Below are 21344 nucleotides of genomic sequence, written 5' to 3'. Positions count from 1 at the left end.
TGTATACTATTTTTTCAATTTTATTTTCAAAAATACTACTTTCTCCAATCTTATGTTCAAAAATACCACATTCTCCAATCTTGTATACAGTATTTTTAAATATATTTTAGATAAGGTAGTATTTTTGAAAATAAGATTGGAGAAGGTAATATTTTTGAAAATAAGATTCAAAACTTGGTTATGAATAAAAAAAACCCATAAATTAATGTCCAAAGACAACAATAAAAAAGAAAAAAGTAATTGTCAAAAAAAAAAAAAAGTAACAACGTAATTTAAGTTATCGGATATTTTTGCAAGGAAGGTAGCTCGGAAGATCTCGGATTAACTGATCGAAATAAAACATAACAAGCGTGGAGGGATTAGGGAAAGGTTTCTTGTTGTCACGTACAGGATACCACATGTGAGTAGAAGCATTTATATAAATCTGAGAATTTGTAATTTCGGATTATATTTGATGAAGCAAACTGAGAATTTGTAATTTCGGATTATATTTGATGAAGCAATTCCTCAATAGGTTTTCTTTCAAAAGTACTCCCTCCGTCCCACCAGGTAGTTTACGTTCACTGTTTGCACGCATTTTGAGGCTCTTATAAAGGACAGGTGAATAATATTTTTTTAAATTTTTTTTTTCTGAATAAAAGTTTAGACATTAAACTTTTTTTCAATAATTTTTTAAAAATTATATATAAAATGTAAGTATACTTTATAGGAGCCTTAAAATGCGTGCCAAAAAGTAACGTAAAGAACCTGGTGGGACGGAGGGAGTAATGAAGTTAAATTGATTTTTTTTAATACTGTTCAGACATATATAAAACCTCTTTTGCAACTACACTAATTGAAAATCAACTTGTTTCAATTAGTTTTGCAACATACATATAATTTCGATCATACTTTTAAAAATAAATTTAAGAACATGAATATTTTTATAATTTTCCTTCTTAAAATTAGGTCTCGAACAATGAAATTCTTATGAACACATTAATAATGCTTACTTTATTAAGCAATTTTGAAAAGAGGCCCATTTTAGGAAACGAAATTTCGTGGACATATAAGATGTGTTTACGTTATAGTGATACATAATGATGTGAATGCCCAGCAAAGAAGCATAAACAAGTAATCTATGAGCCGGTGTGGTTATGTTATGTCATCACTCATCTAGTAAACTTTTTATCTATTTTATTTTGGGGAAATTGGAAAAAACTGAATTAACTAACGCAATTTAGAAAATACTGAACTAATATTAAAAGTCAACTAGTTATACTTTTTTTTTTAACAAAGTCAACTAGCCAATATACTTATATCAAAAACAAAAACAGATTGTATTTTGATAAGCCTTTTCTCAAATCAACCCCTATAAATTGAGGTCAGACTTCATAAAATTTTACACACACAATTTTTTGAGTACAATAATGAGTTACACTATGCTAGATGTTTTGAATGACGATAGAGATGATTAGCTGATAAGAGTAAGAGTTTGTCGGATATGGGAGTCGATATCATCATATTTTCGGAAAAGGTGTATATCAAAAACAGATTGTATTTTTGATAAGCGGGTCTTTTCTGAAATCAACCCCTATAAATTGATGTCAGACTTCATAAAATTTAACACACATGATTTTTCTTGAGCTTATTTGTCTTTTCTATCCAATACAATAATTGGTTACACCATGCTAGATGTTTTGAATGACGATAGAGATGATTAGCTGATAAAAGTAAGAGTTGTCGGATGTGGGAGCCAACATATATCTAAACAAGGGAGAACAATATAGTCTTGACATGATATTGATGGATAAAAGGTCAATAGATTAATTGTTAGGATATATGTTTATTGGTTATTCTTTAATAATATTTATTTTGTTCATCAGATATGTTTGTTATTGTTAATTTTTATATGGTTTACTTTGTATATAGGAAAAGATTATTCATGCAACACTTCCACAATATCTGTTTGCTCGGTTCAAGCCCTTTTTAAGTGAAGGTTGTCTCTACAGTATTGAAAAAAAAACGTTGTTGCAAGCAAAGATAGTTAGATCTCATGGATTTAAATTGATGTTTTTGCAGACAATCAATCCAAAGAAGGAAGGAATCACTAATAACCCCGTCCATGGATTGGAGTTCATACGTTCATAGCTGATTAATGTTCGTATAACTAGGACATAATGTTTATCCCTATTAAAATTATGGATGGTTTCATAATTGTATCTCTTTCAGACTTTTACGCACCTATGTTAAACACAACTAAAATATTAAGATTTGTCGTGTTTTGAATCGTTACATGTAGATTTTTATTTTCATTTTTTTACTCATGAATTATAGTCCAATTTTATAAAAAAAATTTTGAGGAAAAATAATATAATAATTTTATATATTAATAGGTATTGCGTCGAGATGTTTATAATGTAAAATTTATTTTGTACTATAAATATTAATTTTGAATCATTAATATAATTTATATAGGCTTCCACAAATTTATTTTAGTTTATAAATATTAATATTGAATCATTAATAAAAATTTTATAGCCTGCCGCAACGCGCAGCTTCTCGACTAGTTATACATATAAAACTATGACTAATCATGTTAATTTTATATTATTTGACGTTGAAAATATATACACAATTTGAATGACAAATTTGAAAATGTAATCACAAATATATCAATTAAGTAAATAGTTTGAAAATATAAAAATCATGTACAGAAGAACATTTTGTTCTCCCAGAAGCATGCACAAGCAGTGAACTAGATACAACATGAGTTAGACAAGAAATACTCCAAAACCAAAACACATGCATGAAAACATCGATATTAAAGTAAATAGTAGATGATAGTTAAGATTGCATAGTACCAACCAGTGGTGAAAGTACATGAGATAATTAGGATTTTACATAGGAGAATGAGATGATGCTATTCTAAATGAGCAACTTAAGAGGCTAGGATCATCCTACAGGAACTCTAGTCATCGGCAATAGCAATTCGATCAATGATCGTAGCCAAGATCTCCCGTGATTCCTTGAGTAAACCAATGCTTTGGTTCAATCTCGCCCTCTTTATAGCAACCGAAGGAGATTCATCCAGCAAGCGTTCAATGCCACCACCTTGTGGACCCAAAACCTCGTTGATGGTCTCTTCTTCCATGCCCTGGTTAACCAACTTCTTTAAAGCAAGAAGCCAATGAAGAACAATTGAGTCCACCATTCTTTTCAGGACCACGTTCCAGTAAGCAGTTGGCCTCATTTTCAAGTCAAAAGCTTCATCTCTAATGCCTGGATAAGCCCTCAAGTGACGAACATCAACTTCCCCAAAACCTTTAATGTTAACTATGGACAAAGTACCACAAAAAACGCTCTTGAAAGCATCACGTGATGTCATGAACTTGCTCCACATAGCCATATACAAGTATAATCAGCAATCCCCTCCATCTCTATGATTTCCAGTACTCGGCTTGTTGACTGCTCTTTCATTTTGGTGATCAGGTTCAAGGCTGCTCGTTTAGTAGAAGACTGCAATGGAGGATAGTTGTCACAATGATGCATCTAGGGCTGTTTAACGAACCGAGCTGTTCGCGAACAAGCTCGAGCTCGGCTCGTTAAGAGCTCGTTCGGCTCGGCTCGTTAAGTTAACGAGCTCGAGCTCGAACACAAAAAAATGTTCGTTAAGTAAACGAGCTCGAGCCGAGCTTTTCGTATGTTCGGCTCGAGCTCGGCTCGAGCTCGGCTCGAGCTCGTTCGGCTCGAGCTCGGCTCGTTAAAGCTCGAAAAAATGCAATATTTTTTGTGTATTTTTATAATACCTGCCCTACTTTTCACTGCATCTTCCCACAAAAATAATAAGAAGTTTACATTTTTTTTTTTACAAAAAAAGCGGCATAAAGATTCATTAATAAAAGGGAGAAATGTCCCTGGATTTCTTACAATAGCAAAAGATAGCATGTTCAACGGTGCAAGCTATGTGCAACTTACAGAGTTGCCAAAATAGAGAAGAAATCTTGGGACAAAACATACAAGCAGCTACTTCTATTCTATCATACTACTAAGATTACGAGCTTGTGAGGGGATTTAGGCATTGCTGCCAGTAGCAGGCTCCTTCGAAACTGGAACCAAATCAGGAGAGAAACCCATAAGAGCCAGTCAGAAGTTTACATCTTTCAGTTGCGACAAAAACTATCACAAATTTTAAATACATACAGAGTTCTAAACTAGCTGCCATTCTTCAAGTGCCAAGTTGTATAGTTTTAATAATTTTGGATTACAACTCAAAAATTCAAGACCAAAATGATGTCATAGCAAGTTGCAGCAGGCCAGCAGCTATCTTAAATCCATCTCGTACTTGATCAATATATTCATCACTGCAAAATAAAACAAATAAAACTCAAATTTCGTCCTACTGAGAATGCACCAGCAAGTCATTAGTCACTGATTTAATTTCAAAGTATAAGCCCATATAAGCCCATATATGCAGAGTTTACAAATTACAAACCTCTGATTCTTTTCCTCAACCTGGTCCAAATATGCCCAGCAACGAGAGCTCTTCTTCCTCGGCTTCTTTTGGTAAGGCATTAGACTCCTGAGTTTCAAGGCTGCCACTTTTTCTTTTTCGCGATATCTCCTCTTGATCAGGCTTCTCGGGCTCAGGCTCTGCAATTATGTGGTTATTATCAGCAGCATCTTCAGATTCTGATTCATCACCAAGACTTCTTAACTCTTCGAACTCAGCATTTTCCGGAATAACTTCGATGTGATGCTTTTTTTTGCTTGAAGGCGCCATTAGATTTACGAATCTGCTGAAGAAAGAAGATAGATGAGATGCTTTAGTGTTAGGGTTTTCTTTTGGGTTGGGTTTAGCTTTAAAATTTTTTGTTGGGTTGGGCTTAGCATATTTGGGTCAGGTCATATAAACTTTTAGATAAAATGGCTAATTATTGGTTTTACTAATTAATTTTTTTAATTAGTGATATTTTTTTTAAAATATTTATTAATGATATCCAACCGTATGATGTCAATATATATATTTTAATGATGTCAAAACTTTTACAATTTGTTTGGTTTGATATTTTAATAGCCAACTAATTGATTAACCAGTACTCTGACTAGTGTTTAATCCTGAATCCATGTTTCGAATTATTAAAAAAAAATTCTCAATAATCCAAACATACAGATGTCAATGTATATACATTTTAACGATATGACAAAACTTTTATAAATAAATAAATTTATTTGGTTTGTTATTTTAACAATCGACTTGTTGATTGACTAGTACTTCTAAATATTGTACTATTGTATAATCCTGAATTCAAGTTACAAATTTTTAAAAAATATTTGTTAACAATCCAACCATATGGATATCAAGATATATATATTATAGTGATATGACAAAAAAAATAACAAAAAATTTAATTAATTTGGTTTGTTATTTTAACAGTCAACTTGTTAATTGACTAGTACTTCTAACTACTGTCTAGTCCCGTATTAATGTTTCTAATTTTTAAAAAATATTTGTCAACGATCCAACCGTATGGATGTCAACATATATACATTATAGTGATATGACGAAAATTATACAAAAAAATTAATTAATTTGGTTTGTTATTTTAACAGTCAATTAGTGGTTTGACCAGTTTTTTAGCTTCGGCTCGTTTAAGCTCGTTTAAGCTCGTCTAAGCTCGTGTTCGGCTCGACTCGACTTGGCTCGTTTAAGCTCGTGTTCGGCTCGGCTCGGCTCGGCTCGTTTTTGTTCGATAGAAGCTCGTGTGCGGCTCGTTTGTTAACGAGCTCGAGCTTGAACAAACTTTTTGTTCGTTAAGAAAGCTCGGCTCGGCTCGTCAGAAAAAAAAAAAAAAGCTCGGCTCTGTTCGATCAAAACTCGGCTCGGCTCGGTTCGTGAACAGCCCTAGATGCATCACAATGTTGACCACCACAGTCTCAATGTAGTCCCACACTTCAGCAACAAAGTTGACAGGTATGTTTGAAACTCGTCTAACATTGCACTGCAAAAGTGATAGGAATGCAGATCTTGGAAGGAAATTTGGCAGTGCAACACTTTTAGTTTCCTCCAGAACAGATATCTCATTAAGTAAAAACTTCTCATCAGCGTTACTCTGAGAACTGTCTTTCAATTCTTTAGAAAACTTGTCAAGCATTTCAGCTAAGCGAGCAGTACAATGCATATTCTTGTTTTCAGGATATTCATCAAACTCACCCCTCACAAGAAGTTTTTTCAGCGACTCTTTAGACAATCCCAGTATCCTCATGATAGCAGTTGTTGCTTCTGCAATAGTAGACAATTTCTGGGGCAAATTATTAAGCTCCGAGACATTACCATTGATCTTTCTGACAATTTCAGGCAAGCACTTAGATATAATTGTGGCTTGAATCTGCACAAGTTTTCGAGCCAACACTAACCATAGACTTGTCAATTTTCGACAACAGAGGGTGGGATTCGAAGAGCATGCTCTCCGCCATCCTTGCTTCATCATAAGATTCATCACCAACCCGGTTTCTGACACGAACATATCCAAGCCCAATGTTCACATCATCAGCCATGACTTTCACGCAGCCCTTCCGGAGCTTTATCTGACTTTGTAACGACAGCCAGTGTCCTGTCCCCTGTTCTGTCCACAGACTGAGACATCCGAATAGACTCACAGGTAGGGAAATCAACCGTTGCAGATAAAACATTCAGTATAATACTTTTTTCAGGTTTTATAAACTCCATTGTGGGTGTTTGGCAATCCCGGCTTATGGCTTATTTATAAGAAAAAGTGGGCTTCGGTTTTTTCCGGAGCGTTTGGGTAATAGAAAGAAGTGCTTAAAATGGTGCTAAAGAAGCCAAGAAAAAAAGCTAGGATACCTAGCTTTTTTTTGATTTGGAGCTTCTTTTCAACTTATAAGTCACGGGTATCCAAACACTTTTAATAACTTATAAGTTTAAGCTAACTTTTCATTTATAATTCACTTCTTTACTTTAAGCAATAAGTCATTTCTTTTAAGCCCAGCCAAATGGTATTATAATATCAGAAATTTGCTCATATATATTTTCTGGTTACCCATGAACCGGAACTCTGGTGATACCTGTTTCAACATTATCTTTCTCACTTCACATAATAAAAAATGAAATAATGAAGCAAATGACTTCAAAAACAAAATCTATCATAACCCGTTTAATGTTTACTTAACAGCTCTCCCAAAAAATGGTTTTAGGTGTAAGTGTAACATTAAGCCAGCCTTCGATCCTAATCACATTTTCTCTAATCATCTTTGGGATAACAGTGATACGTAAACTTAATTTAGTTTCTTGCTCGAGTCTCTACCCAGATATAAAGTAGATGAGAACAAGAACAGTTAAAACATAAAATGTATTAACACAAAGTCCTTGCAACATACAGATATCATAGTAAACTGTAAATCTGGTGATCCCTATGATAAATTATTTTCTCACTACATTTGTTAAAATAAATGACATAATGGAACAAATAACCTTAGTTTAGTAGTTATCTCTAAGTAAACATACTTCTATGTTCTTTAAACATATATGTATCCAGTTATTATTTTTCCATAGCTCTTTAAACATGTTCTCTCTCCAAGTGGTAACAACAATATTAACACAAAAGCTTATAATGTGTAAAATACACCAGATAGTTAACAAAATGCTTTATAAGCTCCTAAAACAAAAAAATGTGTAGACACCATAGAATCTGTACCTGGCAAATCTACCATAGTGAGATCTGGAACACCTTTCTTCTTAACAACAAGTGTCAGTGGTGTGTGAGATATCCCTTTTCCATTCCCAGCAATCTCTGCAGTGGCCATGTCTATAGCTTCTGCTATGTTGGTCTCATCAGTGGACACCACTTTGCCAGAGTACTCCAGATGGAGCCTACTCAGCCTTGGAGTGATGATGCAGCCTCATTATCAGAGGAACCCTGGTACAAATTCCCTGACCACGCGGCAAGCTGATCCCAGCCAGTGATTCAAGAACACTGGACTTGCCAGAAGACTGATCACCAACCACAACAATGGTGGGGAGCTGAATCCCTTCTTGCATGACCTTCAACTTTCTGAGCTTGTCAACAGCATCCAAGAGTGGTCTGATTCTTTCATTGTAAGAAGACACAATGGGTGCATAAGAAGAGAGAGGCAGAGCTTCATCAACTTCACTAATAACTAGTGACATATTGCTCTCTTGTTGTTGCTTAAACTTATTATTATCCTGCTTCACTTTTGTTGCTATTGGCCTTGAACTTCCTTTCATATTGTCTATCTGTTTCAAAGAAAATTATGGATGAGTATATAGTGCAAATGGCCACAACTTGTAAATCTTGTTGTATATTCATTGGGTTTATAGCAAGTCCTTTGTGATTTGACACAACAAGCCCGTCAACTTTTTCACCATCAATCAAACTTATAGGTTACGCGGCTTACTGCATCCCATCAGTATCAGAGAGGTAGTCTGGGAACAAAACCCAAGATAGCTCTGATCAACAAGTGAGAGAGGGGAGAATCTCTTCAACTACTGGTTGGCATTTGTTACATTTAGCCCTGTATTACCTAGTGAGTTGAGTTTTTGTTTTGTTTTTCACATTTAGAGCTGTAACTCGAATTACAGCTCTATCGAAAACCAACCCAACGAGTACGAGCACGAAACAAGTAGAGATGTTCAAAAAATCCGAAATCTGAAATCCGATCTGATCCGATCTGGAAAAAAATCTGAAAAATCCGATCCGAAAAAAACCCGGTCTGGCCCGGCCCGGCCCGGCCCGAGGGCCTAAAACAGGCCTAATATTTTCAAAAAAACCCGGATAAAATCGGGATTTTTGAAAAATCCGGGCTTTTTATAACTAAACCGGGCCTAGTATTTTTGGAAAAGCCCGGCCCGGCCCGGCCCGATTTTTAAAAAAGCCCGGCCCGATTTTTAAAAAAGCCCGGCCCGATCTGGTTTGAAAAAAATCCGGATTTTTTTGGCCCGGTCTGGATCTGACCCGAACAGATCTTTTGTGCATCTCTGGAAACAAGCTAGAAATACGATTTGCTGCGACTTTTACAGCCACAATAACAGTGACAGCGTACTAGGTTAAAAGTACCGTTTTCAACATAAACTTAGCAGGACAGAACAATCTTTTTGTGATTTTATGTACGGCCTTACTTGAGTAATGCTGTTCATTTTGCTGTGTACTCCGTATACAATAGAACAACAAAATGCACAAATGACAGTGAACTGGAACTCTAATAATATCTGTCATATAAATTTATTTTCCCGCTACAAATATTAATAGAAATGACATAATGCACAAACTATATCAGTTCTTAGTTAATGAATGTGCATGCGCTACATGATTTGAAGAAAGAATAGGGGAACAAAAAATATAATGCACCATTTTATTTGCCAAGAAGTCTCCCCATCAGCACCAATGGGATTTGCTGGGGAAAAACTCACAATGTCAATGTAACTACTCATGTACTCTGCGTTTTCTTATCCACCTAACCGATAACACGTAGACACTTATCCGCTATCGTTTCTGAAAGTTAAATGCCTTGATTGACACAGCAAAGATGCAACCAAATAGAAAGGCCAATCCAAATACAATAACTGCGACATATTTCACAAAGTCATGATCGTAATCAAAGTAGCTCTTAATGAATTGTGCCACAGTGTCACCATTTTCAAGTTTTTCTTCGATGTCTCCGAATTGTGAACCAAGTAATCCATACAATGTCCACGAAAAAGGGCTGAGGTAGTAGCACCATTTCCACCACACTGGTATTCTCTGTCGAAAATTAACACGATGCTTAGTACATGTGAAATTGATGTCTCATTCCGCTTTAAAAATGTGAAAAATTTAAGAACTTACTGTTACTGGAATGATAAAACCCGAAAAAAGGTTCCAGAGCCCGTAAAAAAATGTGGAAAATACAGCAGCGATGTTGGGGTTCGGAGTCACGGCTACTGTCACCATTCCGTAGAAGGTGAAGTACAATAAGGTGAAATAAATGAAAAATATATACCAGAGGAACTTGACTGCTGTCCATTCGAATCCGAGCATGGCATAAACTATGATGCCATAGAGGAATGTCTGGATAAAACTGTAAACAACCTCGATCAAGACCTGTAAAAAAGTACTTAAGGCAACGAATTTTGGCTTATAAGTTAGAAACAAGCTTAATTAAAGAATTCCCTGATACCTGTGCAATTGCATATGGAATGGCTGAATACATCCCAGCTGCGCGTTCCCTGTAAAAGACTGGCCTTTCGACACCAACAACTGGCTGTACTGATGAAGCACTCTGCATGCCAAGAAATGTAACAGCTGCATACATTGAGCCCATCGAGTCGAAGAGATTTTGCTTTGTCCCCCTGAAAGACCAAGGAGAGTGATTTTAATTGATGCATGGACTGATTACAGGAGAATTTTTGGGGAGAACTAGTTAAGTCGCGTACCTCACTGGACCAACATTCCAGAATATAGTCCCGAAGAGTAATCCTGTGAAAAGTGCGAATAGAATTCTCACAAAACTGTAATTAGTATTTCGCCAGTACGACCAGTGTTGTTTCCAGAGGCAAGCTATGCATTGAGTGAAGAAAGATTGTGAGTACTGTGTCGCGAATTGTAGATCCTGAGAATCAGGTGTTGGTATGCTAATGGCCTCTATAGATTCTTTGTTCCTCCTACGTTATCATGAACGGTAATAAACTCTTTAGTATGTAAACTTTGTCTTCAGAATTTTGACTATATCTTATAGTAAAATCTTGAAATTAGTTTACCTATATAATTCTGATTTTTTGTACACTTCACCAAACTTAACTCCTAGTGTTTCTTCTTGTACCTTCGACGTTACATCCAACATCCACGTTGCTGGATTATAACCATCTTTTTTCTTAGGAACTCCGTTGATTGCCTTCAAAAAAAAAAATTTCTATGAACTTTAATTGCTGACACATATTTTGTTGGATATATAGCTTTCTCTGAACTTCGGAAAGCTCACCTCAAAGTATTCAATAAGTTCGGAAGACTGATGGCCTAATGGTCCGACGTATATTTCTTCACCTCCAGAACTCAGTAGAATCAACTGCAATTGCAATTTATACAAACTATTCCTTAGTTCTGTAAGGACATTGAAAGTGGAAGCATACACTGGATCCTTACATGTTGAATGATATCTTACCTCATCAAAAGCATCAAATATGTCAATGCTTGGCTGGTGGATAGTGCACACCACCGTTCTGCCTGTATCCACGGTGTTTCTCACTGTTCTCATGACAATTGCTGCTGCCCTGGCATCAAGACCTGAGGTTGGCTCATCCATGAATATTATGGATGGGTTAGCCACCAACTCAACTGCAATAGTTAACCTTTTGCGTTGCTCGGTTGAGAGACCATCTACACCTGGTAGTCCAACAAGGGCTCCTTTCAAGGGGGTCAGCTCCACAAGCTCCATAACTTCCTCAACAAACATCTGCAATCCATAAATCAAAGTTATTGCATGCTTCATGGTAGTAGCCTCTGCTTGCCAGTACAAGAACTAAAACAAAATCTGTCTATGCTTGAATCACCTTTTTGGTTGAATTATCAACTTCAGGAGGCAGCCGAAGCCATGCTGAATACTGCAGAGACTCGTGAACTGTTACATAAGGTGAGTGAATATCTGTCTGCTCACAGTATCCTGCAATACGAGCAAAAGTTTCTTGCTTCTTGGGGTAGCCAGATATCATAATTGTTCCTTCAGTATAGCCACATGTTTTTCTTCCAGCCAAGACATCCATTAGAGTGGTCTTTCCAGCTCCACTAACACCCATCAGTGCTGTAAGAACTCCTGGCCTGAATGCACCACTAACACCTTTCAATATTTCTAGTCGGTCTTCAACGAAACCTTGAGCTTTCAATTCCTGTATGGATTAGCACATGCAATATCTGTTTGAATTACTAATGAAATATTGCAATGTAATAAGCATAACAATATACTCCATTGGAATTTCACACATATAGAATTCTGCAAGAGTAATATTGAGTATACCTGTGAAACATCCACTGCATACTTGATATCATTGAAACTGATGGAAAGGGGTTGGAAAGGAAGAATCATCCCATGATTCTTTTTGGAAGTTAAATCTATGCTGCCATTGGTTGTTAACATTGCACCGGATGTTATGTTTCTTCCCACGTCATTTCCCTTTTCTGCATATTAACTTTACTTATACATGTTTCTCTGTACATCTTTGTTTGTAAAAGCTCATGTGAAATTTGTGAACTCACCTGAAGAGCTCCTCTCAGCGAAAGTTTTCTCACTTAAAATTGCATGAGGCCTCCCGATTGCTGCACAAGTTGATACCAATACACTTTTGTTGAGTAACAAGTTTAGATTAATATTTATTTTGGAAGCAAACTAAGTTACAGCTTACGGTTAAAGTAGGCTAGAGCAGCCGCAGAGAGAAAATTAAAGAAGAACATATATCCAACCAATGCTCCTATCCCTAGCCAGTACCAGTATGCATCTGGCATGAGTCCACGTGTCTTCAAGACAGTCACTCCCAGCGGTTCTGTTGAGTTGGGAAGAACCTGCAGATGCAAAGTGTGTATTAAGTCTTTGTTAGCAACCTTGTCCTATGAAGTTATCCAAGTACTGACCGGTAAATGGAGCCATAACATAAGATGATATTTGGAATCGTTTAACCTTTAGCATCAAGTGCACTTACGTGTCTCCAACTCTTCCCAAGAAATTCATTTACTGCTATAGCATTTTGTGCATACATCAATGGTGAAATCCAGTAACCCCATATCCACCAAGGATGGATGTTATCTGTTTGACAAAGAAAAACAGTAATTATCATATCCATTCTCTAAGATTTTTTTTTTTTTTTTTCAAAGCTGCACATGTAATTTACCTTTTGATAAGACAAATCCACCTAAAGCAAGTACTGCAAGTAATGTACATGAACCTAAGGTGTTCGCAATAATCATGCTTCTTCCTATAGCAGATATGCACCGATATAGTGCTGAGGCCATTTGATGAAGACAAAGCAGCACAAGAATGTGTTTGATTATTCTGTCATCATAAAGGAGAAGGTTGAGAAAGAAAAATTCACAATATGAATTCTATATATAGTTTGGAGGTCTACCTTCCAAAATCTTGTTCGTATCCAATAGCATAATAGGTCATAAACACCCAAAGTAAAACTTCCCAGAGTGAGACAGGGAGTTTAAGGATCCATGTAGGTATTGAGTATGCCCAAACTGGAAAAAACAGAAGGTCCCTTTGCTTGTAAAATACAGGAAGTCTCATGGTGCTCATGGCGACTTCAGCTAGACCATTAAACATAAGAGTGATTGCTGTATAGTAAAGAGCACCGAGGTAAAGTAGACCATCTTCCTCTGTATTCTTGCGCATCTCGGTTCTTAAAAACACCGTCATTGCTACAGAACATGCAAAGATGATCTGAAAAAATATATTATAGTCTAGTTCAGATACTTGATAATATTCACACTGCAAGCTTCAACTTTGATATGCAACTCACTTGTGTAATTTGGAAGATGAAGATAAAGGAGTTTCTCTTCATAAGCAAGTATTCCCTGGATACGCAAGATTTCAGAAGTTCCTTCTTGCTAGCACCATATTTATTGTTTCTTAAAGCTAAAGGATGGCCCTTGGCTTTGTCATATGGATTTGCAAGATCATTACTTAGTTGCACGCCAACATGAAAGGACTGGAATTTTTCTGCAAATTCTTTTGCACTAACGAAACTATATGCTTTATCTTTATTCATCCAATATTGCTCTTGCTCTTTCCTTGACGTCACCTTTTTTTTATTAAGGAAAATATATGGCGTAAGATTCTATAATTTAGCAAGGAAACACATTATTGAAAGAATAGGAAAGAAAGAATTTACTTCTTGTAAGAAGTCAGCAACTCCTTTTCTTTCAGGACACTTGAATCCCATGAACTCAAAGAACTCTAGCACATTTTCGCAAGGCCCTTGATAGACAATTTTTCCATCTGAAAGCAGGATAATGTCATCGAACAGTTCATAAGTTTCTGGTGCAGGTTGAAGGAGTGAGATAACAGCAGTCCCCTTAAGAATGTGGATGAATTGCCTGATTGAATTCACAATCTGATAGCTTGTTGAACTATCCAAACCATTTGATATGGCATCCATAAAATATGCTCTTACTGGTCCAACCATCATCTCCCCTGTATTCAATTTGAAGAGGGCAAATATTATCAATCTAGTTTCTGATTACATAATATGCAGAACTATTCTCAAGTTTCTAATTTACAGAATTACAAAGTCATAAAAAATGTTTTTTTTCCAAAAAACTAAACTAGTTTAATGTATATCTATACCTGCTGTCAATCTCTTCTTCTCTCCTCCAGAAATACCTCTTATCATTTCATTCCCAACAATGGTGTCAGCACAATCATCGAGTCCCAGAATCTGAAAAGAGATAGAACATGATATCGCATGAGCGAGCAGCTAAAACGCTTGTTTAATCACACTCAATAATAGCTCGTTTAATTCATTGTACCTTTAAAGTATAGTCAGTCAACAGAGTAACATCTTGCCCATCTCGTGATGTAGTCTGCAGAGATAACACTTTTTTCTAAAGCTCTTGCAAAAATAATAATAATTTTAGTAGAAAACAATAAGTTACTAAACTCCCCACCTTCATATATTTTTCAATGTCAGGGTCTGCTTTGATATTTTCATCCTCTTCTCTCCTTGTTAGTTCTACTAACATATCTACGAAACCATATTCAAACCAAAAATAAGAAAAGAAGAAGAAGAAGACATGTACTATGTCCATATAAAATGACAGTGTTACAAACCATAACGAGATCCGGTCCCTTGACATCTTGCTGAAAAATCTATTGTTTCTCTGACCGTCATTTCTCCCATGTGATTATCATATTGGCTTATGTACAACGATGTCCTTTGTGGCACAAACTCATTCAACTCACATCCATTGTAAGTTACTTTCCCGGATACCTTAAATTTTGTCAAATGTTGATATGATATTATATACAATGAAGCAAAAGAAGGCGTAAATCTATTCAATGTTGTCTTCAATTTTACTTACCTGTAAATCTGATCCAAGTTTTCCTGCCAAAGCTAGAAGTAAAGTTGTTTTCCCAGAACTCGGAGGACCTAAAAGCAAAACCATTCTGCAAGAACCATGTTCAGTAAATTATTTTAGATTAAATTACAAGTTTAAGTGTTGATTTCTCACCTGCCAGGTTTGATAATACCACTGACATCCTGGAGTATAGGTAATGGTTTCTTTCGGGTGGGAAGAATGTGAAGATAACTCAAAAAACCCTGTTTGTATGATTACATAAACAGAACAGAATTTAACATTCGAGTTGCAAGGAAGGACTAAAACCTCGGAAGAGTATGCATATGGACAGACGCCAACATGATTTACCTCGAGCATGTTAGCACACGAATTTTGTATACTAGGCAATGCTCTGCTACCAACATGAGCTTCCGCGCTAACATTTAAATGTTCAAAGCGGACTTCAATAGTTGGAACCTCGAGTCCAACTCTGCAACAATTCAAATATCATGAGTACAAATAAAACAAGCAAGAAGGATATATACTAAAACTTGCATCATTTCAAGAAAACATATAAAGATATTCATTTGGACATATACTCTATTAACCGACAAACAAGTGATTCTTAGTACTAAAACTCGTGATTCGTGGTGCTTATACCTATCTAATCGTTGCTTGAGCTTTAACAAGAATCCTTCATTATGTATCTCTGGAATCATCACAAGTCTATCTAGTAAGTCCTTCATTTCATCTTTTTCAAGAACCTTTTTATCGACTTCAGTAAGTTCAACACCATCACTAGACTGATAAAAATCAGAACTACTAATCTGCGGACTCTTAATCTTTCCTTCTCCCATTACCTTGAAAATGCACCAACTCTACTACACAATATCTCAGCAGGAACTTTTAGTTCCCGACATATTGTTTATGGAGAAAGAAGTTTATATATAGAGTGTAAATTTGAATCCAAAAGGCGGCTCAACTGACTATTATTCCATTACAACTATACAAATGATATGCTCTAGTTCCCGACATATTGTTACCGGAGAAAGAAGTTTATATATAGGGTATGTTTTTTCTTGTTGTACACAAACAATGTGAAATGTACGAACACTCTGCAGGTATGAACCGGAATCTATCTAGATTTGTTTGCAGCAAGCAAACGAAACTTGGTATAGGATGTGATCGATCCTATCCTCATTGGCAAGGCCGAAAGAGACAAATTTATGCCACATTATGGTTTATTTGACGATACAGTTTTTTGCCCCCTTCCTCTACTACACCAGGACATCTCCTCTTAAGAGCATAATGGGCCGTCTGGGTTAGCTTGAAAGAAGTGACTTCTTGCTTAAACTAAAGAATATGGAGTAGTAGTGAGAAGTAATAAGTTAATAAAGTGTTTTAAAAAGAAGTAAAAGTTGTGAGAGAAGAGCTAGCATTCTCAGCTTCTTAAAAATACTTCTACTTACTTACACAAACGGGTCAAGAGAAGCAGCTCCTGCTTCTAAAAGCCAAACAGCCCCAATGTCTCCGGGTGATAAGGATTTCTCTAATTTAGTTCGTTAATACTTTCGTTAATACTTGGTTTATTTGTTATCAGCTAATGAATGTACTAGGCATCAGAGTTTTTTAAACTACAAAATCAAGTGATGTTAAATTTTGATTGTGTTAAAATCAATGGTGGGATGTCATCTAGCATTTAGTTTTTGCTTTTAACTTTTCAGCTCTGGTATAATCGAACACAAAATTTATTAGCATTTAGCCCCTCAACATTTTTCTCTGCACGTCCAAGATAAGAATACAAATTTTTAAGGAAAGGGACGCATGTACGTATATACACTTTTCTAAATAATTTTATAAAAAAACTTATGTATTAAATAATTTAAAATATATGATATTTTGTTAAAGCACATATATATTTTTATATTTAACCTGGCTTTTCACTAATACCGAAACAAGTCTCAAACATGAATAAATAGAGATTAGTGTGAACACTTATTATAGACATGCTATTTTAAATCAAAATAAGTGCTTATATTACTTATATAATTTTTTTTGTTTGTATCTTCAAAACTAACTCTGCACTTATTTCTGATTTATTTTAAAATAATATTCCACAACACAAACAATAATTTAATCAATACTCCTATAATTTATATAATAAATAGTTATATAAATATAATTCTAATTCTAATATAATTTTTTTTATACACATTACTTTTAAAACCTAAAAAATAATAATATGATATCACACTTCTTTGAGTTGTGAGTCCGCAATCCGCATGGCTTAAAAAACAAACAACCTAAGTACAACTCAAAGGTGAACATGAGAAGCGGAATCAACAAATGGCAGTAAGATATTTGCAGAAGAGCAGCTAAAAATAATAAATTTATTATGATTCAAGTAAGATGGTTCTAAAATTATCAGAATTATATATATAGAAGATGAATGCACAAATACGCAAATAAAATATCTATAGGTGATTTCGAATTCATAATAATAATATTATGAGAAAATTATGTGATGATAAATTTATCATTATATGTGTAATTTAATTATATAAATATCAAAATCATATATAAAATACATGTACAATTGTGCAAGTAATATATATTTCCGCAAATATGGAGTCGTAACATTAATATTATTAGAATATAAACTGAATATGCAAGAATAACAATTAATAAATGGTTAACAGCTTAGTGTCGTATGTTCTGGGTTCGACTCTTACTCCAGAATGAAAATTTATTAGAACATTAACATATATTCCGATTTGATATGCACTAATATCAAGCTTCTTGACTTCTGGAACAATATAAAATGGGAAACTGATCCTATTTTTTGTGGATGATTCAAGTGTAATAAACAGTGGGATCAGGTTCATTTTAAATGTAATTAAAAAACAAACACGCAAGCCAATGCAGGAAGAGCAGCTTAAAAGAAGACGACAAAGTTGTGTCAGGTGGAGGACCCTTGTAGATAGCGGGCTCGCATAGACAAGAAGAACCAAGCAGCTAACAAGACAAAAATCTGAGCACTGATTGAATAATTACAGCAGCAAACAACCAAGCAAAAGTCCAAGAACTAGTATCTGAACTAGGGCTGTTTAACGAACCGAGCTGTTCGCGAACAAGCTCGAGCTCGGCTCGTTAAGAGCTCGTTCGGCTCGGCTCGTTAAGTTAACGAGCTCGAGCTCGAACACAAAAAATTGTTCGTTAAGTAAACGAGCTCGAGCCGAGCTTTTAGTATGTTCGGCTCGAGCTCGGCTCGAGCTCGGCTCGAGCTCGTTCGGCTCGAGCTCGGCTCGTTAAAGCTCGAAAAAATGCAATATTTTTTGTGTATTTTTATAATACCTGCCCTACTTTTCACGGCATCTTCCCACAAAAATAATAAGAAGTTTACATCTTTTTTTTACAAAAAAAGCGGCATAAAGATTCATTAATAAAAGGGAGAAATGTCCCTGGATTTCTTACAATAGCAAAAGATAGCATGTTGAACAGTGCAAGCTATGTGCAACTTACAGAGTTGCCAAAATAGGGAAGAAATCTTGGGACAAAACATACAAGCAGCTACTTCTATTCTATCATACTACTAAGATACGAGCTTGTGAGGGGATTTAGGCATTGCTGCCAGTAGCAGGCTCCTTCGAAACTGGAACCAAATCAAGAGAGAAACCCATAAGAGCCGGTCAGAAGTTTACATCTTTCAGTTGCGACAAAAACTATCACAAATTTTAAATACATACAGAGTTCTAAACTAGCTGCCATTCTTCAAGTGCCAAGTTGTATAGTTTTAATAATTTTGGATTACAACTCAAAAAATTTAATTAATTTAATTAATTTGGTTTGTTATTTTAACAGTCAACTTGTTAATTGACTAGTACTTCTAACTACTGTCTAGTCCCGTATTAATGTTTCTAATTTTTAAAAAATATTTGTTAACGATCCAACCGTATGGATGTCAACATATATACATTATAGTGATATGACGAAAATTATACAAAAAAATTAATTAATTTGGTTTGTTATTTTAACAGTCAATTAGTGGTTTGACCAGTTTTTTAGCTTCGGCTCGTTTAAGCTCGTGTTCGACTCGACTCGGCTCGTTTAAGCTCGTGTTCGGCTCGCGTTCGACTCGGCTCGGCTCGGCTCGTTTTTGTTCGATAGAAGCTCGTGTGCGGCTCGTTTGTTAACGAGCTCGAGCTTGAACAAACTTTTTGTTCGTTAAGAAAGCTCGGCTCGGCTCGGCTCGTCAGGGAAAAAAAAAAAAGCTCGGCTCTGTTCGATCAAAACTCGGCTCGGCTCGGTTCGTGAACAGCCCTAATCTGAACTTTCCATATTTAACAATCAACAGCTGCTTCCAAAGGATAAGATATTGGTATACTAATAATTATATCAATTACTTAGCAATCATAATGCAATAGAAATACTTATTCGCCATATAATAAAGAGCATGAGGGATGCATGTTTTATATTTGCCAGAGCACCTTCAACCATGAATAGCCGTAAAAACTGAATTGGCATATAAAAATAAAAAATATAGCCAATCTATTCAAAAATTGCACTTTAACCATAGCTACCTTTGTCTATAATTATAGCCAACTTCATGTTCATCGCTATATTTGTCCATCTACTACATGCTTGTAAAAAATCTGTAGGAAGATTGCACATTACTTATAAGAAATCTGTAAGAAGATTGCACATCACTATTACCATATTAAAGTCAAATATTCTATTTCTAAAATATTAATAACATAATATTTTTAAATTATAGCCAACCAATATAGCCAATATCATCGAAGCAAAATGTGTTACAGGTTCAGCAAATTTTAGATAAGAGTAGTGCTAGGTGCACATAATTGTGCACATAAAATTTGTACATAATGACGTGGCATGTGTTGTGGTGAGTTTTAATTGGGGTTGTTGGTGTAAATGCAGGGGCCCATTCCAATTAAAATCTACCGCATGTCATTATGTACATGTTTTTGTACACAATTATGTGCACCAAACATTTTCCTTTGGATAATGTCTTGCATATCCAATTTAGCCAACCATTATAACCAACCCATGCTCTTATTCAACTAACTTTTTTGCATTGTTGGTTTTTTTTTTTTTTTTTGAATAATGCATTGTTGGTTTGTTAATCATTATATATGCATGAAATTGTTAGAGCAAATCTAATCATGAAAAACCCTTAACTAAAAAGTGATTTGACATATAAAAAGTGAAAAATATAGATAATCTCCTAAAAATATCACAGTCCAACTATATTCTATCTCGTCCATGATTATAGTCAAACTTCTGTGGATGACTATATTTGTCGAACGACTACACGTAAGAAAATAACACATTATTTATTACCATACTGAAGTCATGTATTCTATTTATAACAATATAAAATATTAATAACATATTATTTTTAAATTATAGTTAACCAAAATAGCAATACCATCGAAGCCAACCCGGTCAGTAGTTGCTATTATTAATGCTCTTTGTATTTTTGCACAACGTATATATGTAAGAAAAACATATAGGCACAACAGAATCTTATAAATCACTTATATTTCCAACATGTTTGGACTAACATAGGAGCCAAATTTTAGACCAAAGATGATTTGAAGAAGCACTAAACAACTAGGATGAATAATGGAAATGAAGAGAACAATCAAATTAAGGCATAAAGACTGAAGATGACCTCTTTCACGTGTGATAGACCATAGCAAGACACCTGCGTCTTTGTTTTCATGCTGTTGAATGCATGAAAGCAGAGAGGGAGACCAACCGGCATTTAACAAGAGCTGAATGAAACAAGCAGCAACAATGGAATAATAAGAAGATTGTGAAGCAACAAGGCTCGCCTGGCCTAGATGAAAAAGAGGGAAACAGGTGCATAATTTATGAAAGAAGTGATGTAACAACGGCCATGGATCCGTCCTTATACACAGAAGGAATAACAGAAAGCCGACCAACATGTATCGACTAAACAAAACAAGAATAAAGAAGACGAGGCTGCACTTATATATCTGAGCATGAAATATGGGATATTGGGATCCACATGAACAAAAAGCATGCCGACATTACACTTAAAAAAAACAGGATAAAACCGACTGTCAAAAGCGATGGGTTAAGCCTTAAAATGGTCGATTGTAGGGATATAAGTGATAACCCACCAACAATTAGGCTTGGCAATTTGACACAGTAACACGCTAACACGAAACGAAACGACACGAAAAAAATGGATATGAGTTTTGATTTTTGATACACGAAACACGAAAGTACACGAACACAAAATTACACGATAGATTT

At 35.3% G+C, this 21344-nt stretch overlaps 1 protein-coding gene and 1 pseudogene across 1 annotated transcript; both read right to left on the bottom strand.

The window, feature by feature from the left end:
- Positions 1-2879: 2879 nt before the first annotated feature.
- On the bottom strand, positions 2880-8245 carry LOC108201976 (dynamin-related protein 4C-like; annotated as a pseudogene).
- An 864-nt stretch (positions 8246-9109) lies between these two features.
- LOC108200758 (pleiotropic drug resistance protein 1) lies at positions 9110-16216 on the bottom strand. Its single transcript, XM_017369004.2, has 24 exons — positions 15699-16216; positions 15408-15528; positions 15213-15301; positions 15063-15147; positions 14812-14971; positions 14649-14725; positions 14511-14564; positions 14329-14419; positions 13874-14175; positions 13502-13783; positions 13106-13422; positions 12872-13032; positions 12683-12786; positions 12389-12545; positions 12243-12302; positions 12004-12164; positions 11543-11875; positions 11155-11445; positions 10975-11058; positions 10754-10887; positions 10430-10657; positions 10174-10345; positions 9843-10097; positions 9110-9758 (listed from the first exon to the last, which is right to left on the bottom strand). The coding sequence occupies exons 1-24, from the start codon at positions 15893-15895 to the stop codon at positions 9501-9503; spliced, it is 4173 nt and encodes a 1390-aa protein (XP_017224493.1). The 5' UTR covers positions 15896-16216; the 3' UTR covers positions 9110-9500.
- Between the last annotated feature and the right edge of the window lie 5128 nt (positions 16217-21344).

Source organism: Daucus carota, chromosome 9, assembly GCF_001625215.2.
Source record: "Daucus carota subsp. sativus chromosome 9, DH1 v3.0, whole genome shotgun sequence".
In the NCBI taxonomy this organism is placed as follows: domain Eukaryota; kingdom Viridiplantae; phylum Streptophyta; class Magnoliopsida; order Apiales; family Apiaceae; genus Daucus; species Daucus carota.
The sequence above is the reverse complement of the archived record's forward strand: the minus strand, read 5'-3'. Positions and strand labels throughout refer to the sequence as shown.